This window comes from Rhineura floridana, chromosome 3 (genome assembly GCF_030035675.1).
Source record: "Rhineura floridana isolate rRhiFlo1 chromosome 3, rRhiFlo1.hap2, whole genome shotgun sequence".
Taxonomy (NCBI): domain Eukaryota; kingdom Metazoa; phylum Chordata; class Lepidosauria; order Squamata; family Rhineuridae; genus Rhineura; species Rhineura floridana.
This window is the reverse complement of record NC_084482.1, coordinates 22,964,170-22,986,782: the sequence shown is the minus strand read 5'-3', so window position 1 is coordinate 22,986,782 and position 22,613 is coordinate 22,964,170. Positions and strand designations below refer to the sequence as shown.

The window sequence follows — 22,613 nt, the reverse complement described above, 5'->3', positions numbered from 1 at the left end:
TGTTCCAAGAACACCTGCACTTGGCTGACTTTCTCTTCTCCTAAAGATACAGGATCAGTCCCAGGCCAGGAACCTGGCAACTCTAGTGCCAGCAACTGTAACTCTGTGTATGATGCTTTCATTGTGCTTTAAAAGTAAACTATGTACTGTAAATTCCACAGGAAGCAATGGAACTAAACTCAGCATAATCCTATGTATGTGTCTGCTCAGAAGTAAGTCTCATTGAGTCAAATGGAATGTAAGCACAGGTACGTATGCATAGAATCAAACATTAGTCATAGGGCTCACATTCTGTATCCCTGAATCTGACAGTGCAATCCTACGTAAATGTCTTCTCGTACAGAAGTCCCTATGAACCTGTTTATTTTATTTATTCCGTTTATATTGCACCCTTCCTCCCAAAAGAGCCCAGAGCAGCGAGTAAGCGTGCATAGGATTGCAAATTAAATTTATATCTCCAAGTTCTACAGTTGACAAAACAATTAAAAAGGCATCTGATGGAGCCTTACTAAAGTTTGTGTTGTTTTTCTTTGACAATAAGTGATTGTCCCGACGGTCAAACTTTGGTTTAGTTTAAAAGGAAGGAGCCAAGATGGAGGAGTGTGGTTTCAGAAGAAAAGGATGCAGCCAAAGGGCCCTCTGATATCCTGTGCCTACGGGCCCCAAGAAACCTGGCGCTGGCCCCGGTCCTGACGAATCTGTTTCAATGGGAGTTAGTGTGGGGATTATTATTTTTTAACTCTTTCGATTACTCTTACGGATGGTGTGGAGAGTTGGGAGTATAATTCTTACCAGCGGTTATAATTACATAACTAAGAGCACAAGCCTAAGCAAGTCGACGCAGAAGTAAATCCTACTGGATTTAAAGGTAAGTACAGCTAAGACTGCAGCCTAAGTAGTGCTAGTTATTCGAGACCGAGCAATCTGCAGTAAAAGGATGTGGTCTCCGTATAAAGCTCCCTGTTCGGAATCATCAAGGCAGCCGCACCAACAAATCTACCCACGTGGAGAGTTATATAGTGAGTAGGACTAAGCTTCCTCGCTTGCCCAGCGGCTGCCTAACTATCCACAATGGCCTTTAGAGGCGCTAGCTCCGCTCTGCAATCGAATTAGGAAAGGGAATCCTCTCTGCTAGCTCCATCCCGCCCCTTGAAAAGGTGGCTTTTCCGCAAGATGGCGGTGCCCACGAGTGCAGACGACGTGGAAGTGGGACTGGAGTCGGTGTTCCCCCAAGAGCTCGGGCTGTTTGCTGACGCTTTTCCGGTAGAGACCCGTTACCGGTTCTGCGGCCGCGAACTGAGCATTGCCCAGTATTACGGGGCCCGATTGGGTGTAGCTGCCCCGGTTTGGGAGGCGGTGAGTCTGGGTGGAATTGGGTCCTGGCCTGAGGTTTGGAGGAGAGTTGAGGCAAGGCGGGAATCCGAAGAGAAGGTAGAACACGCCTGGCTTCAGATCATCAGGCGCTTAACAGCAACCCTAAGCGTGTTTACTTGGAAGTAAGCTTCATTGAATTCAATGAGGTTTGCTTCTAGGTCATTGCGTGTAGGATTGGTTCAGGTAGATCTTTGCATGTGTGTACTGTGCGGAAGCCTTCCTAAAGTGAGTGGAAATCTCAATGTTAGATCTTCAAATTTTCTAAGAGATTATCTTTGAGTTTATTTCATATCTTTTATCCAGATGTTCAGCTCGATGTTTTACATGAACCTTTTAATGCATCTTGCCCAAGCCTATCCCGATATGCCTGTTTTGAAAGGTGCTTAAAAGATGTGAAGTGGGGGAGGTAGTCTGTGCTGAAGGTCGCTATGGAAGCTAGTGTTTCAGTAAACAGTGGGGAAGCCTTGCTTAGTTCTTCTCAAAGGGGCTGGCACTTTAGAAAAGGTGTCTATGCAGGCTGTTACCTGACTACAGCAGTTTTGCCCCTATTGTGAGAGTTTAGTTTATAGTGTATTTTATTTATATACCACTTTTTGGCCAAAAGGCCCCCAAAGTGGTGAACAACATATTAAAACAGATTACAGAGAGCAGCAGATGTAGGGTTGCCAGGTTCAATCCCTGAGACTGATCCTGTATCTTTGGGGGAAGAGAAAGTCAGCCAAGTGCAGGTGTTCTTGCAACACTGTAATGGGAAAAACCACAAGGTAGAATTCTCCCTTCCCTCTGCACAACTTTTAAAGATACAAAAGATCTCTCGGTTGCCAGGCCCAGCCTCCAAGAGGTCTTCTGTATCTTTAAAAGTTGTGCAGGGGGAAGGGAGAATTCCACCTGGTTATTTTTCCCATTACAGGATTGCAAGAACACTTGCACTTGGCTGACTTTCTTTTCTCCTAAAGATTACAGGATCAGTCTCAGGGATTGAACCTGGCAGCCCTAAGCAGATGTCAAATGCTTCATGGGAACAATTAGCCTTCTCCCCTTCCCCCCTCCACACATTGTAGGCCATTATAAAATCACCCCACTGTGAAATGTGAAGGACTGCATAACCTGTGCATGTTTGCTGGCATACTGAATGTATCATTTGGAACTTTAATTTATTCTAATACCTAATTCTCGCTCTCCTCTATTTTTAAGGCTCTAACACTTTGTGAATATTTTGAGGCACAGAAGCTGAACTTCTGGGGCAAGAAGGTTATAGAGCTGGGTGCTGGGACAGGCGTGGTGGGCATCCTTGCTGCCCTCCTTGGTATGTGGAATCGCTTGTGCCAAAGGAATGGGAAGCATAAGTTGTGAAAATCTCTAATGCTGGAGGTACTTGGAAGCATTAACCAGCATTTAGTCTTGGGTTTTTCTATTTCATGATCATGATCATTATTAAATTCAGCAGCCCAGCAACACTGGCTGTTGCACAGACTCTGAAATACAGACCTGTGCAAAAATAATAATCAGGTCCATGCTCCTGCAGTGTACAGATGTTCAGTCATCTGCTGTGATGTATGGTGTGCAGGCCATATCTATCTTTGCCTGCCCAGCAAAGAGCTGGGAACAACTGATCACTTAGAGGTGTGCTGTAAAACATTTTGAGGGCAAAGTCACTTGTATCTGTGCTGAACTGGATGCCACCTTTTCAGCCAACCCCTGTGAAGATGCTTAGAGCACTATCTTGTCATGATTTATGGAATCAGTTTCAGTTATTGTAGCCTGAGAATACAGACAGGACACTTACGGGGGTTAGGCGGACAACCTACCTCTCAATCCTTACCCATCGTGGTTTGTGAGATCTAACAGGGAGTGGCTGATTGGATTCAAGGAGTGGTAAATGCCCCACTATGGCACAGGGTGATGTTTGCCAGTTTGAAGAAATCAGCAGTATGACCTTTCTTGAGCCCTGATGTTTTACACATCGACCCCCAGTCGTGAATATCCCTTTTTGAGTAAGGTGCATGAGAGGGTAGTGGCTGGCCTGCTGCAGACAGTCCTGGATGAAGTGGAATACCTAGACTCATTTTGGTCTGGCTTCTGGCCTGGCTACAGTTCTGAAACAGCCTTCGTTACCCTGATGGATACCCTTTATCAAGGGATAGAAGGAAGTGCTGTCCTGTTGATTTTCCTCAGCCTCCCAGCTGTTTTCTGTACCATAAACTATGGCATCTACTCCCTTTTAGAGGCACTACCAAAGAGTAGTGTTAGGGGACTTCTGCTTGGCTTCGTAGTGCTATCATGTTTCCCATGCTATTTAAACTTCCATATGAAATAACTGGGAGGTGTCATCTGGGATTTTTGGAATGTAGTATCACCAGTACGTGGATGAGACCCAGGTCTGTCTCACTGTTCCATCTGAATTGGGAGAGGCTGTGAGTCCTGGATGGTGTCTGGAGGCAGTGGTGGGCTGGATGAGGGTCAATAAACGTAAGGTGAATCCTGATAAGGTGGAGGCATTGTGGATGGGTGGTTCCTGAGTCCAGGAATTGTGTGGCCTGATTTGGATGAGGTTGCACCCTACCTGAAGGGACAGATCTGAAGTCTGGGGGTATTCTTTGATTTCATGCTGTCACTTGAGGCTAAAGTGACCTCAGTAGTGAGGAGTGTCTATGCCCAGTTATGGTTTAGTTTGCCAGCTACAGCTGTTCCTGGACTGGAATATCCTGGTTGCAGTGATCCATGCTCTGATAACCTGACTGGACGATTGCTCTGTGCTTTATGTGTAATGATAATCTGCCTGGGCTCCTTCAAGAGGAAGGGCAGAATGTAAGAAATAACAATAACTTTTTTTTGGTAAAAATATCATTAATCTGTTTGATGAATCCTAAAACATTATGCTGATGTCTAGGTGTCTGAACTATTTATTCAGGTTTGTTTCCATGAAAAGGGGTACCCAGTACAAAGCATTGCATTCCTGAAGGCCTGTAGCCCTATACAGTAGGGCCCCGCCTACCAGCGCTTTGCTTCCCGGTGTTCTGCTAATGCGGCGGCTTTCATTCCCTTTTTTAAAAGCTGATTTTGTGGCATTTTTGCGCGATGCGCCCCATTATACTCAATGGGGTTCCGCTTTACGGCGATTTCCGCTTTACGGCTGGGGTCCGGAACAGAACCTGCTGTATAAGCGGGGCCCACCTGTACAGAAGTTCCATGTAAAACCAGTAGGTGTGAACATGAGGTAGGGTTGGGCTGAGTAGCCACACCTCCAAAGTCTCACAGGCCAACTAGTCACGCCTCCTGTGTCTGTGCGTACAGCACAAATGTCTTCAGGGAGCCTTTGTCTGCACAGCTGTTTACACAATGCGCTGTGGCACATAGCCACCACCTGTGGTGTCCATACTCATGAGAATACCTTCTGAATAAGGCTTTTATTTGTGCACACATCTTCCCCCATTACTTACGCATCCATTGCATTGCTACCTGTGAAGAAATCTCCAACTCTGCAAGAACTCAGGCTTGTATCCAATGTAGTGCTAAGTAACTATCCCATCAGTGCAAGGACTTATACTTATGCAGTGGGACTTTCTCCTCCCCCTGTGCACCCCTAAATCTGTTTGGAAGGTTCTCCAACTCTCTGGAGCAGATCTGGGGAGGGTGTGGGCACACGCTGGAAGAGTCCCATTGCACAAGCACAAATCCTTACTCTGATGGGACAGTGAACTTAGTGCTGCATTGGATAGAAGCTTCCATATCAGCTTCAAATGAAGCTTGGAGCACGTACAAACATGGCTAGCTATTTGCATTTTTGCTATGTTATTCAAGAAAATCAAGGTCAGGATTGGGGAGGGAGAGCTGCTGTGTCCCATTATTCTGTTCTCGGAGCATAAAAGAGTTAAACAAAAATACAATGCCTAAAAAAATGTGATTGTTCGTAGGTAGCACATATGCTATAAACTGAATTTATTTCTAACGGGCCATCACTCAAAGTCTTTTCTCCTTTCCTCCAGGAGGCGATGTGACCATCACAGATCTTCCTATGGCCCTGAAGCAGATAGAGGAGAATGTCCACCGGAACTTGCCTGTGGAGTGCATGGCTCGAACCAGAGTTTGTGCTCTGTCATGGGGTCTGGACCATAAGGGGTTTCCCTCAACATATGACTTCATCCTGGGTGCCGATATTGTCTATCTCAAGGACACTTACCCCTTGTTGATCAGGACTTTCCAGCATCTGTGTGGTGCTCAGTCTACTATCTATCTGTCTTCCAAAATGCGTCAGGAACATAGTACAAGTTTGTTCTTTGAGACTCTGCTCCCTATGTACTTTACCTCAAAACTAGCCTTTAGGGATGAGGTCGAGAATATTAACATCTACAAAGTGACCAGCAAAAGTGACACTGGACAGTGAGTTGCTTGGTTTACCAAAGAGTGTGGCAAAACTGCCTTTACCTATATATTTTTTAAATGGAGGTTTATTAATCCAGAAGCCTTAGAGGTGTGAATCATCAGTACGTGGTAGCTGTTATCTGGGGTTCTTTACCCATCAGTTAGTGATATTTCCTATAACTTCTCTTCATTTGACTGTTGCAGTACAGCAAATTCCAGTCTCTCTAAGAGAGGCCACGTCCGAAAAAGGTACTGTTTTGGAGGACGGCTGTTGCCCTCATGTCCTGCTTGTGGGCTTCCCAAAGGCATCTGGTTGGCCACTGTGAGAACAGAATTCTAGACTTGATGATACAGCAGGGCTCATGTTCTTATGACCTGCATTTCTACCATACATCTTAGCCATGTCAAGCAGTGCCACTCCCATTGCGATGATTCTCAGGGCCTTCAATAGGCTTCATTGATCATGTTCACATGTAATGGAAATCCATAAACCATAGCTTAGTGTGAACAACAACATACTAGTGAATGCAGCGGAATGAGACCTGTTTTGTTCTGTCATCCCTGGAGCAATCAACCATGAGCCTTACCAACATATATTCTCCCAAATAAATCCCAATTGGGAACTGCGCCTCATAGTTTGTTGCTCCAGGGATGGTGGAATGAAAATGGGAGCAACTCGGTGGTATGCACAAATGCTACTTGTTTATGGTTTAGGGCTTGCCATGACATGCAAACAGGGCCATTCTTTAAAATGTCCTGGGTAAATGCAGATATAAATCTGATGTTGTGTCCACAGGAGTGCAGATTTTCCAGGGTGTGGTCTAGCTGGCAGGGACTGCTTGCATTTTTCCTCCTGGGGAAGCATTTTAGAACTGTTCATCTGTAGCACCAAAGAGAAACATGGGTTCTAGGATGAGCTCCCAGCTCTAATGCATATGGCATTTTGACTTTCTTGCTAAGTGGAATTTGTAGAAAACACTTTTTAAACCTCTAATATTGGTCCTTGCTCAAAAAAGAAAAATATGTTGAGTGACACCAGGGCAAGTGAACTGAAGTATTACCACAGTGCATTAAAAGATACCATGATGCCTTTTCTCATTTTGAGATACGTGTTTTCATAAAAACTTTGTGATTTCATAAAAAGATGGATATAATGTTTCTGCTAGGATACTATTATTTAAAAAGAGGGCTTAACATTAAATTATACATGACTATGCACTATGTATTTCTACTTTGCAATAATGTACCATTCCATTCTTAATTTTCTTATCTAAATTATTTATAGATAGCCTTTTCTTTAGGGACCCTTCTTTAGTTCAGTATGTATATTGACATAAAAAAGCTATGCATGTGAATGCTTTGGGCAAGATTTCATTCAATATATTAATTACAGAAACTGTTTAAAGTAAATTTCTCTGTCTGATCTCCCCCCCCCCCAGTCTCATAACTGCATTGCAAGTAAAGATATCCCAACATCCATGAAAATATAAAAATTATGCATCTCAAACAGATGATTAGCTGAGGGAAAGTTCCTGCATGGTACTTGGTTTTCTCCTTATCAGTGCCTATACTTTGTCAATGACCAGCTGTTTAATTGCTTGTATTACTAAGCAGTTAATGTAGTTATTTTTAAGTTCTCAGAGACCTCTGCGTATCTTCCCATATCTATATTTTCCTTAGGTTGCCATCATGCATGACGACAGCCATCCACGGCAGCAGGTGGGCTAGGCACAGCGGGAGGAGAGAGCATGCATGGGCAAGCAGGGACAGCAGGGGTGGTGGTGATGTGGGACCATGGCTGGCAGCAGGCGAGTGACTGAGGAGGTGGCTGGGCAAACCCAGAGGAACAGTCAGGACAGAGCAGGGCAGCTGTTCTGTGCAGCTGGCCTTAACCAGCCGCCTTCCTCCTCTGCTTCCCTCCTCCGCATGGGAGAAGGTCTAAAGAGGGGAGGCTTGGAGAGTTTGGTAAGGGTTGGGGGGATTGGTGTTCCTGGGGTTCGGTGCTGGGGTTGGCATGTGAAGTGCACAGGGGCAAAAGCCCCTCGTAGTATGTTATTAGTCTTTGCAACAACCCAGTAGAGAGTAGGTTGATCCTCATCTTGTGTTGCGGTGGGCTGGGGGGAGGAAAGAGTTTAGGGACACTGAGTGTCTCAGGCCACCCAGTAAGTTCATAGTTAAGCTGAGAACTGGATCTAGAGGCTTCCTAGCCTGTGTTCTTAACCCCAGATATGGGAACTGTAGCGTTGCTCAGTTGCCTTGGGTGTGATGCTGCTGAAGTCCAGAAATAGTAGGGAGAAAGACATATGAAACAGTAGTTGTGGAATGAACTATCTCCAATAATCACGGCTTCAAAAGCTTGCTTAATATTTCTTCCACATAATGTTAATATTTTACAGATTATTTTGTAGCAATTCCCACTCTTGACTAACTGTCATGAGCAACCGTGCCTTACTGCAGAGCCACTCTTGAGTAACATACGCACCATATATTTAGAGCACTCTTATACCACTTTAACAATCATGGTTTCCTCCAAAGAATCCTGGGAACAGTAGTTTGTTAAGGGTCCTGAGAGTTGTTAGGAGACGCCTCACAGAGGTGCAAGTCCCAGCACTCTTAACAAATGACATTTCCCTGCATTCTGTGAGGGAAGCCATGATATATATTATATAGGATATTATATGATGAGCTTCCGCCGGGCCTTGAAGATATGGCTCTTCAGGCAGACTTTTGGGGTGGGTATATTGTGAGATTTTTAATGTTTTAATGTATTTGTATGTTTTTATTTTGTATGTCGCCCAGAGTGGCTGGACAGCCAGCCAGATGGGTAACTAATAAAATAAATAAATAAATAAATGATTATTAAAGTGATATAAGAGTGCTTTAAATTTTGGTGTGAATGTGACCTCCTGGGTCAGGGATGGCTAGATATGAGCTAGGTCTGCCCTGCAGCCCTACCAAAAGTTTGGGCATAGATTCCTTTGTAGGGCAAATGAGCGAGTTGGTATCATTATTAGTAGTACTAATATTGATAAGCCTGCAAGATAGATAATGTTTAATGACTGGAAAAGAATACAAACTAAAATATGTGCCAAGAGCTAATGCAGCTACTCTCGATCAGAGAGCTAGATGGGGTTTATGTGCGATCTAGCAAAGCAGAAACACGATACAGCAAAGAACTAGCATTGAAATGTTGTCCTGGCATGGAAAAAGCTTTACCTGCTTCATTTCTGCCTGCAAAGCTGCTGTTAAAGGGAACAGCCACCAAAATGTCTAATGGAGGGGTGTTGTGGTTTTGTGAAAAAAGAGACTTGCAGTACAATCCTGTACTTGCCTCCTCAGAAGTAAGCCCCATGGAGTTCAGTAGGATTTACTCCCAGGCAAATGTGCATAGGTTTGCAGCCATAAGAGAAGAAGGATTAAGGAGGGTATTGATGGGAAAGCCTCAAGGTGAAACACTGACAGTCCTTTTGTATGGAAATGAATCCTATTGGTTACTTTAGCTTTCTCTGCCCACCCCTTACCCTTAGGGTGAAAGTGACAGCTACTCATGGAATGCGGGGAGAAATCTTTTAAAGTTTTTCTCATAGCTGTGACTGGACGGCAGAGTGTCATCAATCTCTCTCCTCTCCCCCTTCGAAATAAAGAGAAAAGTGTGTGGTCTTTCAAAAGCAAGTCTTCTGTATACAAAGAGTCCATCGTTACTGTCCCTGTATTGTAAGGCAGGGGAAGCAGCCTGTGCCAGAGAGGAAATGGTTTATTATAGCCCAGCAATATAGTAAGTATCCTTCCCAAACTGCAAAGGGCGGAGGAGGGTGCACCATTAACATAGGAAGCTGCTTTATCCTAGTCAGACCATTGGAACACCTAACAGTATTGTCTACAATGACTGGCAGCAGCTCTCCAGGGTTTCAGATGGGACATTCCCAGCCTTACTTGGAAATACCAGGGATTGAACTTGGGACCTTCTGCATACAATGCAGATGCTCATCCACTAAATGGTGGCCTTGCCCTGCTGCCCAGGACAAGAAAGAGCGGTTTTTCACGATCCTTAGAGCATCAGACAAGGAGCTGGGAGACCAGGGTACAAATCCCCATTTGGTCATGAAGCTCACTGAGTGACCTTTGGCCAGTCACTGTCTCATAGCCTAACCTATCTCATAGGGTTGTTGTGAGGATAAAATCGTCTAGGGAGACAACCATGTTTGTATGCTACCTTGAGCTCCTTGGGGGAAAGATGGGATACAAATGGAATAATTTTTTTAAAAACCAGTGTTATTAGGGATAAATAATGCAGTGTAGTCCCTCTTGTACAACAGCTGAGGCTGTTAAATGGCCCTTAAGTGTGCTGCTTGGAAGTTAGGTGAGCAGATATGCACATATCAGATTGCTTTCTGTTGTGATCACCAGGGATCTGGTCCTCCGTGGTGGTGGGGCATTAGACCGCTTACTTTTTAAAGAGCAGGGTGTGACGTTCCTGCTTATATTGTAAATATGGTAAGTGCTGTTTATATAGAAGACATATGGTACGTGGAGTGAAAGAGGAGGGGGGAGTACATAAGCAGTAGAATGTTGGATGATTGGCTGAGTGTTTGAATGGCTGGGAGTATAAATGGAAGAATGACAGTTGAATCTGGGAGGTGGTGAACTGAGAGGTTGAGAGAGAGGTTGGAGGTGGTGGTGTTGAGAGTGAGTCGGAGTTCTGAGGCAATTAGCAAAAAGTCAAGTACCTAGCAGAATATAGATGAAACCATACGCTTGTGAAACATTCCTTAAGTAATCTTGTTATTTCTGATATTTAATAAATACTTATTTGGTTTACCAAAGGCCTGATCCTTGGCTGGGGAATATACAGACCAGAAGGGAGGGCAAGGTAATTACCAAGGCTGAACAGAAACTGTATCTAATGGTGGCAGCGGTGAAGGGAGAGATTGTAACAAATCAAGTATCTAGAGCAACTCAGAGTTGTATGCTTTAAATATAAAGATACAAGGGGGTTGGGAACAGCATAGGCACACAGTCACAAAGTAACAAGCTATAGAGAGACTTAGGCAAAGTCTCGGAGTTTGGGTTACAGAAAGTGACTGGTGGTGCTGCCTAGCAGTGGGATCTAGTGAGATCTGTGCTAGAGCGGAGTGAGAAACCATATAAAGGACTGTCCTGACTGGTGGTGTCCCTGGTGGTGCCTAGTGAAAGGCTGTAGCCACAGGCAGGTGGGAACCTGACGGGGAGTCAAAGGTGGGATCGTCACACAGGACTCCTATGTCTCCAGCATCCTTCGAGCCAATCAGTGTGAAAAGGGAGTGCGTTAGCCACTGAGAGAAGTCTTCTAACATGCTTCCTTGTCCTTTCCTGCAGATTGGAGCCAATCAGAGTCAGCCTCTTCTCTCCCCTTTCAGGCTTGTTGGCTCCTAAAATAAGGGCGTTAGTGGCGGGTGAAGGTATTGACAAGTTTCTCATTCTCAACCCAGCAGCAAAGAGGAGGAGGGAGCCTGGCTGTGACTATTATGAGGGGACCCTGCACTGCTGAATTTGCCACTACACGACTGGAAAATACCTCAAGCTTCACCAAGAATAAGCCTGCAATCCTAACCATGTTTACCTGGAAGTAAACCTCGCTGAATTCAACAGGACTTACTCCTGAGTAGACACGGTTGGGATTGCGCTGGAAGGTTCCCCCCCCCCCGTTTTGCACAGTTCCTTTGCGCACTTGCGCCCTATGCTTTAATTCCTTTTAAAATAGAGATCTAAAACCAACCCGAAATCTGGGACTTGAGCGTTACTCTACCCTTTCAATCTCTACGGTGAAACCTCAATCCCGCCCCTGTCTCCACTCCTGCGACCAATGAAGCATCTCGGCAAAATAGAACCAATCGGCTTCAGGGAAAGGCGCGTTGTTCCACGAGCCGGGCTTCAGCCAAAGGTTGCAGGAGTCCCTTGTCGCATATTTGGTGACGTATAATGCACGTGTCCCAAAGATGCTGCGGATGACTGTGCTGGGAAGGGCATTGATCTCTCGGGAAAGAGGCGCTCTAGCCGGGCAGGTGAGGGCAAAGGTGACGGGCCTTTTGTTGGGCGTAGATGCTTGAGCTTCCCGAAATCACAGCGCCTTGGCTTTCTCTCTGTGAGCGATGGGATTCTTCTCCTGCCAGCTCGTTCCCCCTACCTGGAGCTTGCTTTGCTTCTCCCTAATTAGATCCATCACTATCGTCTATAGTACAGTGGATGGCAGGGTTCAAGTTTGCCTCCCCCCAGAACTCCGAAGTGTGCTAGCTGGAGTGAAGCGTAAAACAGTGGTTAAGAAAGGGGCTGGACACATGCACGTAGGGTTAACGAACAGGATACCTCTGAGGCGGGGAATCAGTTTTCAGTATCAGAACTGAACCTGCTGTCTTCTCAAGCAAAAATCTATCGCTAATTTCCTTTCCCTCCTCTCTATTTTTTCTGCTTAATTGGGGAGGGGGGAGAGTAGTTGCTATCCTTAACCTAGGATTTTTGACTCCTAATTGTTATTTATGTAGTGCAGATGAGCTAGAGATCCACTAGTAATCCCCATCTATCTTCTGCCTGTCCCTGGCTAGATATAACACAGGACACTACATTTTTTTGCTATGGGCAGATGCCTTTGTGCCTTTAAAACAGTAGGATTTCAGGCAGGTTTTATCAACTTCCTGATGGGAAAGGCTTCACCTATTGGCTTCTGCCTGTGGTTCAGCTATTATATAATATTTATAAAATGTCTCTAACTTTCAAAATCCTATACTCTGACTAAGCTAGTGGCTTTCATCCATTGTTTTGGAAAGTTTGGGGCCCCTGAAAAACTTAGCCTGCTCTTCCTTTGTAACAATGCTTGTAATGGTGGGGTAGAAAAGCCTTGCCTAAAAGATAGCTTGCCCATTCTTGGTATTCTCCTCCTACACCATGTTAGGAGAATTCTGGAAAACATTCTCAGTTCATCTGGATGGCCGCACTAAAGCCTAGCCCGGAGCCTTCGTGAACTGAATGTGTAATACAGAACACAACTTGGTATTATCTACACCATGCAGGGATTCTTCATTAGATGAGTTCATTTGACAATCACTTATATTCTTGTTTCTGTTTTGGGGCCCTATTATAAGGCTAGTGGGGTATGGTGGATGGCATGTTTAGTTTTTATATTCAAGATCTAGGTCTAACTTCTTTCTTTGTAATGAAACTCAGTGGATGGGTCTTGGGGAAGGCACTTTTCTTTCCAATTAGTCTTGGTCAAACTGCCGCATGCAGGCATGTTGATCAATGAAGTGCATATGCTGTCACAATGTGACTAATTCAGATGTGTAGCCCATCGCTAAGGCTCAAGCTCTTCTTACTTTGCTGCTCCTTGTATACATAAATACAGTTTAACTGTTGAGTCCATGGCTGTGTAGGGATTTGAATTCTAAATACCATACTTTTTTCCAGTGTGTTACACCAGTATTCCAATAAGGAAGGTTTGGAACAAACATGAAAACACATACTGCTATTGTAGCAGACCAAGATAAGCTTCTCTGTTTCAAATAAAGAAAGTGTGTATTGAAAATGAGTGGGGTAAAGAATGGTTATGGTGGGCCTCTAAATAAAACCTGAAGTGCTATATTGGAGTGATGTACTCTCTCTCCATACATGTTTCATAAAAGAGCTAAGTATGGGCATCTGCTCTTGCCAACTAGTGCCATGTTGGCTTTGCCATCATTCTCCCTTCAGGTAAGCTTCCTCCTTTCCCATTACGCTCTTGACAATCTGTTGAAGCTCTGGTGAGCCAGATGATGTTTCTTACGCCATTTGCTTCTAGCATCTGGCATATGTTTCCCTTGTGCACTATGCTGTGTTCTTACGTGTTTCTTTTTTGAAATCCTACAATAGCCACTTAGGATTAACTTTTAATTTCATTTCCCCTTGGGATTTTGATCTCCTTTTATTTTCAGTTGCTATTTAAATGTTGCCAACATTTCTAGCATGTTGTCTCTTTGGGAGTTCAGAAATCTCTGCTGTGGAAAAGTCTTTAAAAATAGCTTAGGCAAACACATAACTGGCTTTGCTTCATAGAACTAGCTGGCTCCATGGGGCACCTTCCAGTTCTATTCCCTCATAGCACAGTGACAAATAATAATACTTATATAGTAAAGTAGAAATAATCAGAGCTCAATAGTTCTTGGCTCACCTTGGTAGCTAGCCAGCCAAACTTTCTTCTCACTATGACCATATCCCACTCCTTCAAGCAGGAGGGGAGGTCATTTAACATTATGGCTGAGCTCAAGACCCAACACAACTGTGGCCAGTGAGCCCCTGCCAGTTTCCACAGCTGAGAAGAGGGTTGGATGCTTCCACCTCAGACACTCAGAAAGGTTTCCTGGCTCTTTCAGTGCAGGGTTAGGGGAAACTCTTGCATTTCTACAGTCCTTCTGCAGTCAGCCTGCCATCATAGAGTCCTCACATTTTTCCTGCTACAGTAGTAGAGTAGAGGTTCACTTGATTTTTTTGTGGTCACCAGAACAAAAGACGTACTTGTCAGTGCTGAGCTGGCAAATGTATTGTGGATCCTTGGGAATACTGCTTCCCCAGCAGATACTGATCCGAAGAGGTAGTTGTGTCAGAATTTATGGTGATTCTGTGCATGTTTCTTCAGAGAAAGCTTCTAGTGAGATCCATGGGACTTGCTCCCATTTAAGTGTGCATGGGATTGCTTTGTAAATCTTCCTTTCCATTTTGCTGTCAGCAGTGGAGTCTCTCACACCCTTTCACTTCCTTTTTCTTTCTTTTACCCTTGAAGTTATTTGGCTTGTATCTGGCTCGTTTTCTTCATGCTGGCTTTCCGGTACTAGCAGGAAAAGAAGCTCTGGTGAAGCTCAGGAAGAAAACTGGCTACTCATTTGTGAACTGTAAGAAAGCCTTAGAGAAATTTGATGATGTCAAAGAGGTAAGAACAAACGTTTGGATGACACATAACACAAGTTTAATGTTTGATATTTATTTATTTATTTTGTCTGAGTGTTTAAACTACTTTAGGAAAGAGAATGGTGTTTCAAGCACTTTTACAAAAATCTTAATTTAAGGCTGCAGTCTGATCATACTGACAAGGGAGTAAGTCCCATTGAACTCAGAGGGATTTATTTCTGAATAAACGAGGCTAGGATCTGGCTGCAAGTGAGGATAGAGGCAAGAATGTTTTATCCTGGGGAATGTGTGTCTGCATTCAGTTTGGGCAAAGGACACTTGTGAGTTGCTCTTCCCACTCCACCCCATCCCCAGAAGACCAGGAGACACTCCCATGCTGTGTCCGTTATTGTGAAGGAAAACTCAGTGAAGAAAACAAGGAAACCAAAAGTTCAACCAGGAAACGGAAAAACAAGACAAATTGTGATTTATATAAATAGCACATTACAAAATGTATTTTGGTCAGTACGAATTGGTATCAAATAAACAGCCCGCTCCTAACTGTGAATAGACAGAAACCTCCATGAATTGTATGCAAATAGCCACCAGATAAGTAATTTCACAAGAGGAGAATACAAAACAGGTTATTAGTTCAGCTTCCTATTGGAAGTGGACATGGATTCTGTATTTTCCAGAATCTACAGCAGATCAGATCAGCAAACTTCTCAGTTGATCTGAAGTGTATATTTACATGCACGGATGACAATTGACCAAAGATTTATATATTTATATTCATTTTAAGTGTTTGATTAGGGCAGGTGTGGGGAACCTTTGAGCCTCCAGTTGTTGCTGAACTACAACTCCCATCAGCCCCAGCAAGCATGGCCAATGGCCAGGAGTGTTGGAAGTTATAGTTCAGCAACATCTGCAGGGCCAAAAGTTCTCCATACCTGGATTAGGGTCTCTGTTGCTATGTATAAATTTTATCTGTATAGTCTTCCATGCCTAATAATTATTATTATACATATTTTCCAACATGCACAAAGTTACATACTTACACTGCTTACTAGGCCATTTGATGAATTGGTGTTCTCCCTGATGACCTAGCTTTCTGCCTGCAGTTTCCCTGATAATTCCAGCTTTCCATTTACAGGGGACATATTTGAACATGCCCCCATTGTATTCTGCAATGGTGTAGCAGCGGGAGAGCACATTTGCTTTTATTTGGTGTTTGAGGCACGACAACAGAACAAATCAATTCAGTCTTTGGGTTTGGATTTGTCTTTCAAGGCCGAAGTCTGGCTACATGAACAAGCCCAAAAGGAAGGATGGAGCAAAGCTTCCAAACTGCGAGGGCGGAAGACACAAGAAGGGCTTATTGGGCTGCTGCAGGAAGGAAACTCAGCAGTGATGGTAGAGGTGAGCATTTTCCTCTTTCAAGAAAACTTGATATTACAAGATATTTGAACCACTTTGATGCATTTCCCACTTGACTCTATAGAAGACATAGTTACATGCACATCTGTTTTTAAAGACCTGATGGCTTCACATTGTTTCTAAGAGTGATCATGGCTCCTCAGTAGATCTGAGAAAAGGCTTATTCATTAGATTTTCCAGGTTGGACTGGCACAGATCTGGAAACACAGGTGCTTGCTTTTGTGTCTCCCAGAGTAATGCAGCGAGCTGCCTTAAATGGGGAATAAAGATAGGAGCCCCTGCAGTAATACTCTCCCACATTCGAACAGCAGGGAAGTATTTATTTCTGTACCATTTGCGCCCATTACAGAAGTGTTTTAAGTTGCTGGGTTTTTTTCCTTTTGCTTCATACCCATTTTGAGAAAGTAAGTAGTGGCTGTGTTGGAAATGCTAGCCTTAAAGAATGCTATGGCAATGGTCATGTGTTCATCAGTAATCTGATGCTTTATTAAATGGATCAACAGAAGCAGATATGGGTGCTTGAGAGGCTTGAAGGGATCTTTTCATTCTCCGATGGCAAAATCCAATGGTCTTATTATGCTTGCATTTTGATGCTAAATGGACCCATGCGGGGAGGGGTGCTGGGTGGAACAGGGCCAAGGCTGTAGCCATCTTGCTGGAAAGTGTTATTTATTTGCAAAAAACGCCAACACGAAAAAAAATATCATAGCAGCGAACAGCATAAAATTAACAATAAAATTACAGTAAAAAAACAACAATGCATCACAAATCAATAGATCAGATTAATACATCAGCATAACTGGCTCACCCCCGAGGGAAAGGCTGGGTGAAAAAGTTGGATGCCTTGTCTCCCCCGACAATGTCTTTGGGGAAAAAAATCTTATCCTCTGGTAGCCCCTTGTAACTTTATTCCCGTCTCTTGAGCGCTATAGAAGCAAGTGACTGGATAATTCAAAGTTACGCTTCTTTGCCAGGTGAACTGTGAGACTGACTTTGTGGCCAGAAATGTCAAGTTTCAACATCTGGTTCAGCAGGTAGCGATTGGAACGATGCTACATTACCGGGGGACCAGAAACCAGTTAAGCACATATGCCAAGGTAAGAGTAACTCAGAAGGCTTCATAAGCTTGAAACTCCTGGCACATTTTAATAACTCATATTTGAACATGTCAAAGTCGTGTATCAAGTGCACAGCATGTCTGTCTGCAGAATGGTTCTTAACGAGCAACAAAGGCGGAGCTGGGAGGACTCAGAACTGTGGAGCTGAAGGGGTGTCGAGGTAATCTTTACAGCAGGGCTGGGCAGCTGACAGGCAGGATCTGAATCCTGTCCTCATCTTGAACAGAAATCTGGCTTTGGGGCCATCAGAGAGGGCAGAGCCGGCTCAGGAGCATGTAACTGCTGCACAGAGTGTGTCTGCCAGATTGAAGCAGCAAGGGAGACTTGTATACTGCTTCTGGCCAGACTTGGACGTTCGATCCATACACAACGAACACTCCCTAGAGGCTTCTGTGGAAGTGCAAAAGTCTCTAAGGCATGCTCTCTGTTTGTATATGCTCACCCTTTCTGTGAACTGACCCCTGAATAATTGGGCTCTGAAGAAGATTACCCTGCCTTTGGTTCAGGTAATTGGATGTCCCTGATTTTGACCCTGCTCTAAATCAGGATTCTTTCAGCATTAACTCGCGTTGCTCTGCGTCATCTCGGCTGTTGTATGCAACAAAAAAGATGCCCTGTGTCAGAGGTAGATGCACAACTCAAAACACAACTTGACCTATCCTCTGTTTTCTTCAGGCAGGAAGTGAGGGAACAGGATAATTAACCTAACTGAGCTGGAGTAAATTTCTTCTTGGCCTGTAAATGCAGATTTGCATCTGTTTACATCCCACATGATAAACATGCACATCCTCTTGGGGAGAGGGGAGGAGGAAGAGAGACTAGGTCCTTGAATTTATGTGTTGGCAAAGGCTAGCAAAAAAAAGAGAGAATATAATAAGATAAAGCTTTGTATTCTAGGCTTTCTTGCAACCTTTTCCAAGGAAATATTGCTACTATTATCTCCTACTGCTATCAGTTTTGATCAAACTCCATTTGCTCAGTGGTTACAATTTCAGATAGTCTGGTGAAAAGTCTCCAGTCTACCCCATAATCAGCTTCTTTCTCATTTTTGTGGTTAGATGTTGGGAGTTAGGAGAGGGATTTGGTAGGGCACCTGTTTTGCAGGTATGACCAATGTGCAATGCATTTAAAAAGAAATCATGGTAGCAAGTCTTTTAAAGCCCTACAGATTGCTGTCTCTCAGGGTTGGCACTATTTGGTTTTTGCCTTTTGCTTGTAGTTGGTATACAGCACCTCCTTGTGTCTGTATTTGGAACACCATCTCCATCTGAAATTAGGCTATGAGGAAATGTCTTCCTTCTGTATTCCTGTCTTGGAACTGACAGTGGCAGCCAATCTCTGAAGCTACCTAACTTTGCCTTTCACTTTGCTATAACAGTACACCAAATATCCGCATTTCAGTGTCTGGATTGAAAACCTGCTGTTTTGTAGGTAAATTAAAAATACTTTGGCCTGCTTTGCACTTCACATTAAACCATAGGTAAAAACAAACACTGGTTTAATGTGAGTGAGCAGTGTGGTGGTGCAAAGTTGCTCAAAAGCTGCTGCTTTGCTTCTCCCCCACTCCTGCTGCTGTCATACCAGGGAGGAAATAAATTAGAGGCTGATTTGGTGTGGCATATGCACCACCACTAGTGGTTTGTATCTCTCCAAACAAGCCACGAGCAGAAGCTAAGGTTTGTTCCTGGCTTCCTTCTCATGGTTTGTTTGGAGAGGATCAAACCAGATGGGCTGCTTCGCATGCAACACAAAGCCAACCCCTGGTTTGTTTCCTCCCTGGGTGTGCTGTCCTGAGGAGCAAAGCAGGAACTTTTGAGCAATGTGCACCAGCATGCTGATCATTTGTGTTGAACCAGTGTTTGTTTTTATCTGTGGTTTAACATGATGACCAAAGCAGGCCCGAGTGTTATTTCTACCCCAGCAAAATCACACATTTTTGACCCTAACATCAGAATCTGGTTTTTTTTTTAAACTATGGTTTAATGTGACATTCAGACCAGGCCTTTGCGGCAACTGTTTACCATTGCTGCTGGTTTTGCAGTCTGCCGCCCACTTTCTGTTAGTTGCAGCTGCTGCGCTGCTTCTTCCTGGGCTAGTTATATGGATAATCCCAGGCAGTTAAGAGATTGCACAGTGAAAGGGATGATGTCACCATGTTATGTAGCCAGTCAGATTTGCAGTGCCAGCTGAAGACACATTGCTGCTTGAAGTGGAGCCTGGCTGCCTCTCCTCCTCCAGCAAAGATTAGGACCAACATTTTCAGGGTCTTGCTGTACCATTCAGACCAATGTTCCTGCTTTTATCATTCTCTTCTCTCTCTCCCCATCCACCACCCAGTACCCTCGGAAGTAGGTCACTTCACCCTGCAGAATGGACTATATAAATAAACAAATAATGTGACATTGCCGTACACAAGCTAATTCAGCTGAGAATGAGAGCAAATAGTTGGATCCAAATGTAAGTTAGTTGTACTTGGGTCCCATTAATATCAAGTTCAGCTACCTTAGTTAATGTTTATGGGCATACAGTTTTGCCAAGGGTGTTGAAAAATCACTGAAAAGTAGAAGTGTTTTTTTAACACCGCCAAAACTGTACGTCGTTTTGGCTCAGTCCTACATTGCTTTATAATTGATTGCTAGTGGCCCTGCTGCTACTGCTCCTTTCCTTTAAAAAATAAATAAAATGAAACGGCCTGTTCATCCTCAGGAAACGGTTCCTTCCCACCCTTTGCAACTGTGCCAGGGTGTTGGTGTTTTTCCACCTAGAGGTATTGTTCTTCTAGGGGAGACTTTGGGGAAAGGGGTCATTTGGGGCTTGTCATCTGCTGCCCTGCAAGAGGGCTGCGAGTTGCTGTTCCTGTATGTTCACCTAGAGCTGATTTTCATGTGTGCGCACATTTTTTTAGATGAAAATAAAGTCTAAATAACACTTGGGGAGAAATTTGTGTTTGCAAACGCATGTATCATACATCAACACATATTGGGAAGGCAGGCTTGGTTTGAGGCTCCACGATGAATGTCCTTTCAAGTGGCAAACAAGGAGTTATTACTGCATTTGTAGATCAGGCCTCACTCTTCTTCGTCCTCCCTGTCCCCCTTCTCCCCAGCCCCATTTTAGCTATTGCCTGGTCAGCTTTTCTAAATAACTGTGAAAGTTATAAATCTGGCTGTGCATATAAAGAGAAGTGCTTACTATAGTTAATCTGTAGATCTATACTATATAACATATTTATTTTGTAGTGTTTCTTAACATCTAGTGAGCTTTCTCAGCTCAGGACGGGATGTGATGGATCCTTGCTTATGGACCAGCTGGCTCTGGCTACTGGTGAGTGTTCTAGCACTAGAAAGCAATTATCTGTGATTTGGTTTCTCTGTTTTAAAATTGTTTTAATATATATGTTACTGTTGTAAATTGCTTTGATAGTTCTAGTTGAAGCGGTATAGAAATATTAGTATTAAATAAATATGACCAGGAAAGCAGGGACTACCAGTGGTCCATTTAGCTCAGTATTGTCTGTACTGACTGGCAGCGGCTCTCCAAGATCTCCTACCTGGAAATGCTGTGGATTGCACCTTCTGCAACCTTCTGCATGCACAGCCGGTGCTGTGCCACTGAGCTAGCAGCTGCTTTCTGTCTGAATCCTCAATCTCTTATTAGTGGGTGGCAGGGGGATTCTCTTGTCAAGTTTACAATGGTTACTGCAGGGAACTCAAAGCCACCATCTTCTTTTTGAAACAGAGCTGTTTGCCACACAACTAGCATGATGTGTACCTCTGTCCTTAAAACATCCTCTGTACTTCTAATAGTCAATGCTCTTCTTCCCCCCCCCTTTCTATTTTTTTTAATAAAGGCAAGCTGGGGGAGAACATGGTTCTTAAAAGAGCAGTGTGGGTGTTGGTGCCAGAGAAGTTCTTCATTGGTTCTTATGTGCACGGGGCACTCCCAGAAGGAAATCCAGCGCTTTCTAACATGTTGTTTGGCAAATACGGGGCCTTGGTGATCTGCAGCCCCTCTGAGCAATCTGAAAAGTCAGACTTTGCTGAACTAGGCTGGAGACTGGGCCAGCATGTGGTGGGCATGGCCCCCCTGTCCATAGGCTCTCTGGAAGATGAACCTGGCGGAGACTGCGAAACAAAGATGCTTGCGCAGCCCTTCCTCCTGGATCCCACTATTTCCTTGGGACAGTATGTTCAACCCACAGGTGTATCTGTGCTGGACTTTGTGCGGTTCGAATGTGGAGAAGATACAGAATTGTCAACCTCAGAGTAGGCAATAGCTTTTTACTGATGGGGCAGGGGGAAGTTAACTGTTCCCTATTCTCACTTGGGCCATGGCATCATTAACAGTCTTGACTGGTAATGACCTGTGTAGTGTGGGCCACAGAAGTCAAATACTAAACATGGAATCTTGTTGCAAAGCTCTGAAATGACTCTGTAATATATGACTTGCTAAGGTGTGGTAAACAGATGTGGATATAACAAATAAAATTAGCTGAACTCATGCTGGAGTAATGGTGGTAGCGAGGAGGGGAACTGTGTCTCTACTGAGTCAAGTTAAATGCATCTTTGAATTGTCTTTCTAAAATGATCGCTAAGGATCTTGGCTTACTGTAAATGGAAAGTAAAAACAAAATTTCTAAAAACTTGCTGTTAGAAGATCACACATGCAAATTACATATTATTAAAACATTTAACCACAGGTGCAGAATACCCAATATAGAATTTGTAACTCTGTTAATCAGAAGTGCATTTCAGTAAAAGTAGTACATTTTTATTTGAGTTAATGCTATCCATGGTGAGTTTAGCTTTTGTTTCCTTACAGCAAAATATGAGAGTAGATGGTGCAGTAAAGTGGAAGGAGGGGTGGATTTTGCCTAAATAGCAATGGCAAGAAAAAAGGTGGGGCTAGGTCTATGATGTGGTAACTGGACATCTCTTAAAGAGTGTTGAGACTCTTTGGTGGCTGTTAGAAAGCCACTGAAGCCCCTCTCCCTCATTTGGAGAAGTGAGCAGTCACTGTCTCCTTTTAAGTGTTTGAATTATAAGACTAGAAAACTTGGGTGGGTTTTTTCTTACGGAAACAGCACCTCTGCATGTTTTTTAAACTGCAGTAAAAGTCAAATGCTGAGATGCACGGTACAGTTATCACCATTTAGGAAACAAAGGTCTGTGGCAATTATTTCTAGAGACATCTGCTTCTTTCTCTGTGTTACCTAACCACCCACATTTTAATAGCAGAGGGGGGGGGTAGGAGATGGTCAAGCCAGAATGACATCTGATCTGCCTGCAAGCAGCCTCCCCTGTCCAGCTTAGAACATTCCGTGCTCCTCCTGCTGTAGCCTGCTATGCATGGCTGGTCATGAGTGGTACAAGTGGCTACTGCGGTTCCAGTGTGAACATACTGAGCAAGTAGATGAGCAAGGCTCTGTGTTCT

General features: G+C 43.9%; 2 protein-coding genes across 3 annotated transcripts; both read left to right on the top strand.

Annotated features, from left to right (window-relative positions):
• The first annotated feature begins 1,089 nt into the window (after window positions 1-1,089).
• Window positions 1,090-10,559, top strand: EEF1AKMT3 (EEF1A lysine methyltransferase 3). Of its 2 annotated transcripts, none has more exons than XM_061614988.1 (3): window positions 1,090-1,356; window positions 2,569-2,680; window positions 5,361-10,559. In XM_061614988.1, exons 1-3 carry the CDS (start codon window positions 1,174-1,176, stop codon window positions 5,756-5,758), a joined length of 693 nt encoding a protein of 230 aa, XP_061470972.1. In that variant the 5' UTR covers window positions 1,090-1,173; the 3' UTR covers window positions 5,759-10,559. The 2 variants fall into 2 exon arrangements, with proteins under 2 accessions (XP_061470972.1, XP_061470973.1); XM_061614989.1 differs by having other exon boundaries at window positions 1,092-1,263.
• A 1,045-nt stretch (window positions 10,560-11,604) lies between these two features.
• On the top strand, window positions 11,605-21,680 carry TSFM (Ts translation elongation factor, mitochondrial). The gene is made up of 6 exons (XM_061614987.1): window positions 11,605-11,777; window positions 14,522-14,668; window positions 15,916-16,044; window positions 17,037-17,159; window positions 20,420-20,504; window positions 21,031-21,680. The coding sequence occupies exons 1-6, from the start codon at window positions 11,712-11,714 to the stop codon at window positions 21,447-21,449; spliced, it is 969 nt and encodes a 322-aa protein (XP_061470971.1). The 5' UTR covers window positions 11,605-11,711; the 3' UTR covers window positions 21,450-21,680.
• The last annotated feature ends 933 nt before the right edge of the window (window positions 21,681-22,613 follow it).